At 40.5% G+C, this 9,184-nt stretch overlaps 1 protein-coding gene across 1 annotated transcript in view; it reads right to left on the bottom strand.

Annotated features, from left to right (window-relative positions):
* Positions 1-6,685: 6,685 nt before the first annotated feature.
* Positions 6,686-9,184, bottom strand: part of IL17F (interleukin 17F) — a 10,789-nt gene continuing 8,290 nt past the window's right edge. The window contains exon 3 of the mRNA XM_008589730.1: positions 6,686-6,938. Within this exon, the coding sequence (XP_008587952.1) occupies positions 6,686-6,938 (253 nt within the window). The remainder of the gene's footprint in view (positions 6,939-9,184) is intronic.

Below are 9,184 nucleotides of genomic sequence, written 5' to 3'. Positions count from 1 at the left end.
GAGACCCCTGGGGAAGAGAAACTGGTTTAAAAAAAAAAAAAAAAAAAAACTGGACTTCCTATAGATGAGCAAGATAAGGGCCATTATAATTTGAGGTATTTGTGGAAGTTGGTGAACCTTCGGATCAATATTCATGACATTTCCAACAAGCTTTCCACAAAGCTTAAAATCCCATAATTGTGTGACTAAGAAAATATTGAAATTAACATGCTCTTCCTGACCATTCATAGAGAGAATGATCCTCAGAAATGATGTTATGATTCAGAGACTCCAGTACAGGCAAGTGATTTGTGGTGAATCTCCCACAAAGAGGCAATGTAGCCTCGTGATGAAATGCAGGAGTCTACCATCATATGACTGTTACAAACTTGAGAAAGAGAGTGACTCAATCTGTGCCTCGATTTTCTCATTTATACACTGAGACTACTTAAAACTTCCTCCCTCACAGAGTTATTACTACAATTGAATGGGTAAATGCATTAAAGTTAGAAGAGTGTCTATACTACTGTAACCATTGAACAAGAGTTAACTTTTATTACAAAGAATTCCAATACTAATGAGAATAATGGGGAATACCTTGGCATTCACCTACTGTACAGCAGGAGTAGTTCCATCATTGCTTAACCCAGTAAAACTCTCTCTCATATGACAAGAGCAGCAGTTCATCCAAATTCTTTCCAATTTTAGTATATATGCTGCTGAAGCAAGCACTAGTTCATCCAAATTCTTAAACCCAAATCATAGTACTTGATAGATCTCACAAAGCTAAGCAACATGGAACCAAAAGAAATGTTTTCTTTTATACTCAATTCTATTTCCTATGTATTTTCAAATATAGTAACCAAAAGTTTAGCATCCCATATGCAAACACACTCAAAACAAGAGAAAGAAGCAGACCTTGCTTTCTTAATGGATTCCACATGAGGTTTAATGTGACCATAGAAGGCAATCAGGCATTTGACAAGTGGTCTGTGGGAAATCTGGCTCTTTTTTCTCTTAGATGTTGAGAAACCCAGGAGTGTGGAACCAGCAGATGCCTAGGACCCTGAGGAGCCCTTGCGTGATATTAGTGTTTTTAGAATACTAAGCACTTCTCCATGAGTGTGGTGTCCCTTCCAAGAGGGATGGTCACACTCAGATCCCACTCCAACATTCAGCACACAGAACCCGTCCAGAGCCATGACTCCCAAAGCCGGTTTCTGTCAAAGTCATGAGAATGTGGTTGTGGGAAATGGTTACAGGCTTTTGGGGTTGTCACCACTTTAAACAAGGTCTGGCACTCACCTTCAGGCCATGCAAAGTGCTGTGGTGTGTCACCTACAAATAGAACGTAAGGAAACCACAGAGGTAAGCCAGTGGAGTCACAAGTCTCTGAGTTTTATAACAGCCACAACCCCAGAACAACTAATAAATCCATCTTTGTCTAATGCATTGATTTACTTAACTTTAAAAACAAAAATTAAAAGGTGGGAGCATTTATCCACAAGCCCTGCTTAACCAATAAGACTAGTAACAACTAGTTGGAGTTTGAAACTACTCTAAATGCTTTACATTTATTATTTATTTTAATTCACATCACAATCCTATGAGATAAGATATTATCATCATCCCATTTTATAGTTGAGGAAACTGAGACTCAGCGAAATTAAATAACTTGCCCAAGATAGGCTATAGATATAGAAACACGCACGCACACCTACACAGAATTGTAACATGCCAGCCAACTATACATATATAAAGACATACACTCTTCTGTTTGTATTACATAGTTCATAATAAAAAGATAATTAAAACAGCTATAAGAATTATCTAATTTTTTAAAATGGAAATAGTTAAAGGTCCAAAAATAAAGGAATTACTAAATAAATTCTGGTTCATCAACTTGAAGGAATTATGTAGCCACTAAAAATCATTGTGAACACTCTATGGAAACATGGGAAACAAAATACAACATTAAGTTAAAAATTACCAAGTACAAATTGCGTATATGTTACAGTTAACAGCTTTACAAAGTACATATCTGTGAGGCAAATGAGCAGAAGAAAAAGTGAAAAGTGATATATTGATGTGGTGGGACAATTCTTGGCTTGTCTCTATTTTAATAATACAATGAACAAATAGACTTGACATGCCTGATACTAATCTAAGCACCTTATAAATATTATCTTATTTTATTCTCTCTACAATTCTATGAAGTAGGTACTGTTATCACCCCCATTTTACAGCTGAGGAAAGGGAAAGGGAGAGAGGTTAGGTAACTTGCCCCAAATCATTAATAATTGGCACAGCTAGTAAGTTCCAGAACTGACATTTCAACCCAGCCTCCAGCTCCCATATTTACACACTTAGTCATTATGCTGTGATCTCTGATATTGCTATGATGTTTGCACAGTTTAAAAGAAGAGACAAATATTTTGCAGGCAGGAATATCTTGATGCTCAAATTGTAGTCATTCTTTTCTAAGTTTCAAAATATTTTCTTCTTCAGTACTGAGCAAAATTCTCAAAATCGGTATTCACTAAGAAGCTGTCAGTGAGCTAGCAGTAGGTCACGGTTATTAAAGCACACACTTGTCCACCTGAATACGTATCACTCCTGAAACTTATTGAACTAAAAATGCTTTTCTTCTCATTTGTACCACTGGAGTAGATTACAATGAGCATTTGGGCCCAAGGGGAATATTTTAATAAATTGAATTGATATCTTCTTCGACTTTTCACATATAGAAAAGTGGTTTAAATAAAGTATCTATATACTAATATACAGATCCAATTAAATCCATTGTGTGTGTGTATGTGTGTAGAAATTAAATGGAGAGAGCAAATCTGATAACCAAAAGGAAGATTATAGCTGTGCTGTTTAAGTATAAAAGCTGGTTCTGAGTTTCCTTGGGCCAAACAAAACAAGAAACATAAGTTCTTTGCATCTTGGGATAATGACTATAGTTGCTAAGCCAACCATTTCCTGGGTACCATATTAAGTCATTTACATTTTTTTATTTCAGTTACTTCACACACAGCTCTTTAAAACAGATATTATCCCTCATGTAACATATGAGGAAGCTGAGTTTCACAAAGACTAAATTGCATAAATTCATACAACCAGAAAATGGTAGAACCAAGATTTAAAGCCAAAATCCATCTACATCTTAAATATATTTTTTGTACCTCTCTTTTTATTCGGGATGAAGGGGTTAGAAAAGCCAACTTCCTATTTTCCTCACTGTAAATTACAAGTAAAATTTCTCACACAGAGCTTTATAAATACAGATGATTTATCCATATTTGGGGAGGTGGGAAGGGAGGGGGAGAGAGAGACCGAGCTTGACAATATGTTTTTTTCCCCAGCCAAACCTCCATAAATAAGAACTGGATATCAACAGAAAAGGCTATATGGATTCAAGTTTCCATGTGGAAAGAAAATTTCCTCTCTTCACACATTATGATGGCAACGTTGTATTTGAACACCTGAACCCCTCAACTTTGGCTATTTGTCCTAGAGGCAAAACAAGGGACCTCTCAGTCCCAGAAAGCTGGGCAACACAGCTAAAGAACCCAACTTGCCCATTGTGCCCCAGCAGAAGAAAACAAATTTCAGCATAAAGCAGCCATTTCTTTTCTTTCTACCTACTCTAAGGAATCTGGGAACAAATGGGTACAGTGCGCCCCCTTGTGAGTGGAAGAGGACATACAATTTCCTGAGTGACAGCAGCCCTTAGCACAAGCTGGGAAGGGACCCTGTAACTCAGGGCCCCAGATTCCAGGGGCACCGTATACAAGGCATTTGTGGAGATGTGGAGTGTGGTGGTAATTTTGTACCCTCTCCCAAGGCCAGCCCTAGGACACATAGAGAAACAACTAAAATGGGTCTTTATTGGACACAAAATAGCCTTACTGCAAAACCAACATGAATACCATGAACCTGGATCAATGAACCTGTTTCTGCCACTAACTACTCAAGTGACCTTAAACAAGTCACCTAATTCCTCCAGGTCACATTTGCAAATGAGAAAGGTTGACCAGGTTTCTAGGGGTTCATCCAATTCCAACAATGTGAGTCTACCAACAGAGAAAAATTGCCTTCTCTCTGATCCTGTAATTGGCCTTCAAATTTCTGATCCCTTTTATACACTATCACTAACGTTATCTTGTGAAATACAGCTGTGCTCTTGTCTCTCCTGTAACAGAGTATACAATACCTTCCACAAGTGGCCCATTTGCCTACTGTTCTTTGTCTACAGCCAGGTTAGTTCATTCACTCACTTACTCATAAAGCTTTCTTCACTGTGTCCCCATGTGCTCACTTACTTATGTGTCCCTCACTGTGTCCCCATGTCCACACTATCCTGGGCACATGGAACCACTCACCGTTCCCCTAACATGTACCTCCTGCCTTTATGCTGTTCCCTTTGCTAAGAATGCCTTTCCTCATTTTCCTCTAGACAAACTCATACTCATCTCAGTGCAAAAATCATCTCCTTTCTGAAATTTCCCAGTAAGCTATCATCCTCTGTGTATTCTTAGCATTTCATATCTTGAACACAATGCCTCAAAATTACATGTGCACGTGTGTAACAAGATAACATCTTGACACACTCAGAGGTGTAATTTTCTTCCATCCTCTGTGTATTCTTAGCATTTCATATCTTGAACACAATGCCTCAAAATTACATGTGCATGTGTGTAACAAGATAACATCTTGACACACTCAGAGGTGTAATTTTCTTTTCCGGCAATTTCCTTCATCTCTATACTTCCCCCACTCTCAGACAGAGGACTTTTTATATGTACTTCCCTCAGGATAGAGCTACAACTGACAAAATGAACAGAAAAAGGAAGATTCATTGCACAGATTTGAGCATCAAAATGCACTTGCAAGATTCATGGCAAACTTATGAAGTCAATAGCTGTAACAGAAAGGTTTTTTAGGTTTCAAGAGCCTGAACATTTCAAGTACAAGAGTCGGTATGTGTACCTTCAGCAAAAGATTCTGGAGCAAAGAGATGAAGACTCAGCCTCTCCAACCACTCCCATTCCCATGCCCACCAACAGAGTAGAGAAAAGAGTTAGTCATGGGAGTCAGGCTCCCTCCACCTGCCCATCCTCAAGCCTAATGCCAGGTGGGAGCAAGAACTTACACCCCACCTGCCCTCTGGAACCAGAAGGTAGCAACAGGGCGCATGTGCTCTCAGCCAGTGGCAGGGTGGTGGTGAAGAAGGAAATATGGTGGCAAGAGAGGCATGGAGGACCTCTGACTTTCCCCAGAGTGGCAAGAGACCAGAGTCTTTTTTTTTTTTTTTCCTTTTTTGTCTTTTTTACTGACCGGTAACGGGATCGCAACCCTCGGTGTTGCTCCCACACCGCGCTCAGCCAATGAGCGAGAACCAGTCTCCACATGGGATCCAAACCCTTGGCGGGAGCGCCGCCACACTCCCAAGCGGCGCACTTTCCAGTGCGCCACCGGGCCGGCCCAAGACCAGAGTCTTGAAGCTCATGTGCCCCCAAGAAGCACAAGAGATGGATAGAAGGCAACCAGTGATCCCCAAATGGCCCAGAAGTCAGAACAAGGAGGATGCAAAGTGACAACCATGGCCCCAATGACCAGGAACCCTGTGGATGGCCCCTTCCATACGCATTTCTTACTTTTCTTTGTGTCTCCAGTGGCTAACACGGTGGCAAGTAAATATTCACTTTGTAAAATAACATAGCTGGGAAGATGAAGCAGGCAAGTGTTATCAGGCAACCTAGTGCTGTTTGTACCATTTTCTCAAACCCTTCATGTCACCAATCACCAATCCCATTAATAATAAAGCAACTCTAACACTGGTGCTCTGATGAGGAAATATGAAAAACAAATGACAGGTATACAGAATTTCAAAATCTTTGGGGCTACAAGGTCTGTGAGTACAAGCTGAGACTAGAAACAAACACCTGAAGTATTTTTCAATTATTAATACTTTATTATATTACTACTGGATATATTAATTTTTCTCCTAACATTTTATGTAATCAATAGGTCATAAATACATGGACAGTTTCCTTACAAATATAAATATCTAATAGTTCAACTTCATCTATATTTAGCAAATTTTTAAAATAGACATATGTACTAGGTCTTTGTACTTATCCTTACCAATCCACCCCACCTGGCAGAGCCCCTCCCACACACCCAAACATTGTGATTGTTTTTCTTTTTCTTTTCTTTTCTTTTTTTTTTTTTTTTCTTTTTTGCATTTCCATCTACAAGAAACAGAGAACTATTTTACCAACAGATCTCCGAGGGGATGGCACTGGATCAGGGTGACTGCATGACTAGGGGGTGGTTATCACAGAACATTAAGAGAATGGGCCAAGGGCTTCTTAATTCCCCTCCATCTATTTTCAAGGGATTAAGACAGTGCAATATCTCAGGACTATGTAATAATTCTGAAGCATCCCAGAAAGTGAATACTTTCAGGGGTCTTCAAAAAGTTTATGGAAAAATTCCTATTATCCTTTAATTCAATTTTTTCAGGAACTATTTGAAGTACCCTTGTATATGTAACACAGAACTTTGAGAATTCCAAGCAGGTCTTATAAGAGTCCTATGAAGTGGAGAGAATTGGGGATCAGACGGGACTTGTTGCAGAGTGCTGGGTAAGGAGTGGTATTTCAATTGCTTCTTCAGCTGAGTTGACGTGCAGCTCTTAGCCCACATGTTGGACCACGATGGGAGTGACACAGGTGCAGCCAACAGTCACCAGCATCTTCTCCAGCCGGAAGGCAGGAGTGCAGCCATGGGGAACACTCTGGGTATCCCGCCGGAGGACCAGGACCTCTTGCTGGATGGCGATGGAGTTCATGGAGTTGTCTTCCTGCCCCTGGGCATTGATGCAGCCTGAGTACCTGCACCGGGCCTGTACAATCTCCGAGGGGAACCGGTTGGAGTCCCAGGTGATGCTGCAGAAGGAGCAAGCCAAAGCAGAATGGTGAGGCAAGGCAGAGGACGAGGGACAAGGGATGAGAGCCCCACGGCACTGGCTGCTTGCCCACAGGGAGACGGTTCAGAGTAACACGGTGGCCGGGGGCACAGCACAGACTCTGGAGCCACGCCGCCTGGATTCATACACCACCTTCTGGAAGTTGCTTAACTCCCTAAGCCTCTATTTCCTCAACTATAAAATGGGGATTCTCACATGTCATTCTCCCATGGGATTGCTGAGAACATTCAGTGATAAAAGTGCATATAAAACACCCCACTCTACAATGTTAGCATTCAATTAATGGTAGATCTTTTACTTCATTTTTATTTGCATTGTTATTATTATGATTATTATTCATCCTTTGCCTAGAGATTAAACATCACTAGTAGGTCTCCTCATATACAATCTACAAAGCCTGCTGTTTGGACAGAAAAGCCAAAGCCCCAGAGGTCTGTGAACCCTCTCAATTTCTCCCTCAATAGGCCCCTCTACCTGGAGGCATGAAAACAGCAAAGTCAGTCCCACCAGCGTGCCACTGTACACACTTCCTTCATGTGGGAAGACGTGTAGCAACCCCAGAATCACTTCTAATTGTTCCTGGAATGTTTTTGTACCTATGTTTGGAGAGTATAGGTGGGTGCTTCATGTTCCAAGAACCTATGTCTTAAGACAAAATCACAAGACTGCACCTTCAAGGTCTCAACCTAGCACTCCACTTCCCAAACTGGCCTTCCTCCTCAGCTCCTCTCACATCCCCACTCCTTGAAAGACAATGTCTAATCTGAGCAGATCTCCCAAAACTGACTTTGCTGATTCCTACTTATCCTCATGCAAAGATCCTTATGTGGGCTGCTTTAAAGAACTCTCTCTTCCAACACAGATAGTTCCTAGATTCCAACCTAGGACTGCATGAATCAGAAAAAGGCAGAGAATTGAGAAGAACATGGAAGCAAAATATTAGGACCCACAACCATGTGGATGGACATAACCCAAAACATCCGGAAAAATGTGAGCTCCCAGGTAAAGTGGAATTTTTTCTGTTACAGGTGAATGTGGAATCTTCATTTTTGGTCCTTGTTGCTAAGAAGAGCTATTGAAAAGGCCACAATACTGCAGTTCAGAAGAAAGGAACAGAGCTAAGCAATTGAGAAAATGCCTTCTCTTGAAACGGATATAGTGCTGGAAATAGAAACTATGGAAGCTATAGGATGATTTAAGAATCATTTGATACAGGGGTTTAATAACCTATCGGAAGCAATAAACAAAGGATGGGTACAGAGCTTGAAAAGTATCAGGGATTTGAGAGACTTAACAGAAAGAAGGCTCAAGCCTGATTGTCCACAAAATCGAATTACTGAAGTAAGTGCAAAACAAGAAAAAGTCTCACAGAATGTGGAGAAAAGGGGAAAAGACATCAAGATAAGGAAAGAGGAAAAAATGAGAGACCTACAGGGCCGGTCCAGGACATACAATCTACACATAATAGGAATACCTGAAACAGAGGACAGAGCAAATGGAGTTGAAACAGTAATTAAGGAACTAATTGAAGAAAATTTTCTGGAGTTGAAATGCAAACTAGGACTACAAATAGAAGAAGCACACAGGAAATCTTTAAAATTTGGGGGGGAAAAAGCAACACATAATAGGAATACCTGAAACAGAGGACAGAGCAAATGGAGTTGAAACAGTAATTAAGGGACTAATTGAAGAAAATTTTCTGGAGTTGAAATGCAAACTAGGACTACAAATAGAAGAAGCACACAGGAAATCTTTAAAATTTGGGGGGGGAAAAGCCACAACTAGACATATTCTGGTGACTTTTGGGGGAGGGGGACACGTCTAGCCCACAAGGGGATCCAAACTCTTGACCTTGGAGTTATAAGGCAGTGCTCTAACCAACTGAGCACACTGGCAGGCCCCTGGTGGCATTTTTAAATTTCAAGGACAAAGAAAAAATTCTACAAGTATCCAGACAGAGAAAGCAATTTATCTATAAAGGGGCAAAGGTCAGGTTGACGTCAGATTTTTCTCTTGCAACTCTAAGTGCCAGAAGACAATGGAACAATACCTGAAGGGAAAGTAATTTCTAACCAAGAATTATGTATCCTGCAAAGTTATTATTTCTCTGTAAAGGCAACTGGAAAACATTCTCAAATATGCAGGGGTTATGAAAGTATGTCAACCAAGAACCTCCCCTGAAAATTTTGCTGAATAATTTACTGC

Source organism: Galeopterus variegatus, unplaced genomic scaffold, assembly GCF_000696425.1.
Source record: "Galeopterus variegatus unplaced genomic scaffold, G_variegatus-3.0.2 Scaffold5615, whole genome shotgun sequence".
Lineage (NCBI taxonomy): Eukaryota > Metazoa > Chordata > Mammalia > Dermoptera > Cynocephalidae > Galeopterus > Galeopterus variegatus.
Note: the sequence above shows the minus strand (reverse complement) of the source record. Positions and strands in the feature narration are given on the sequence as shown.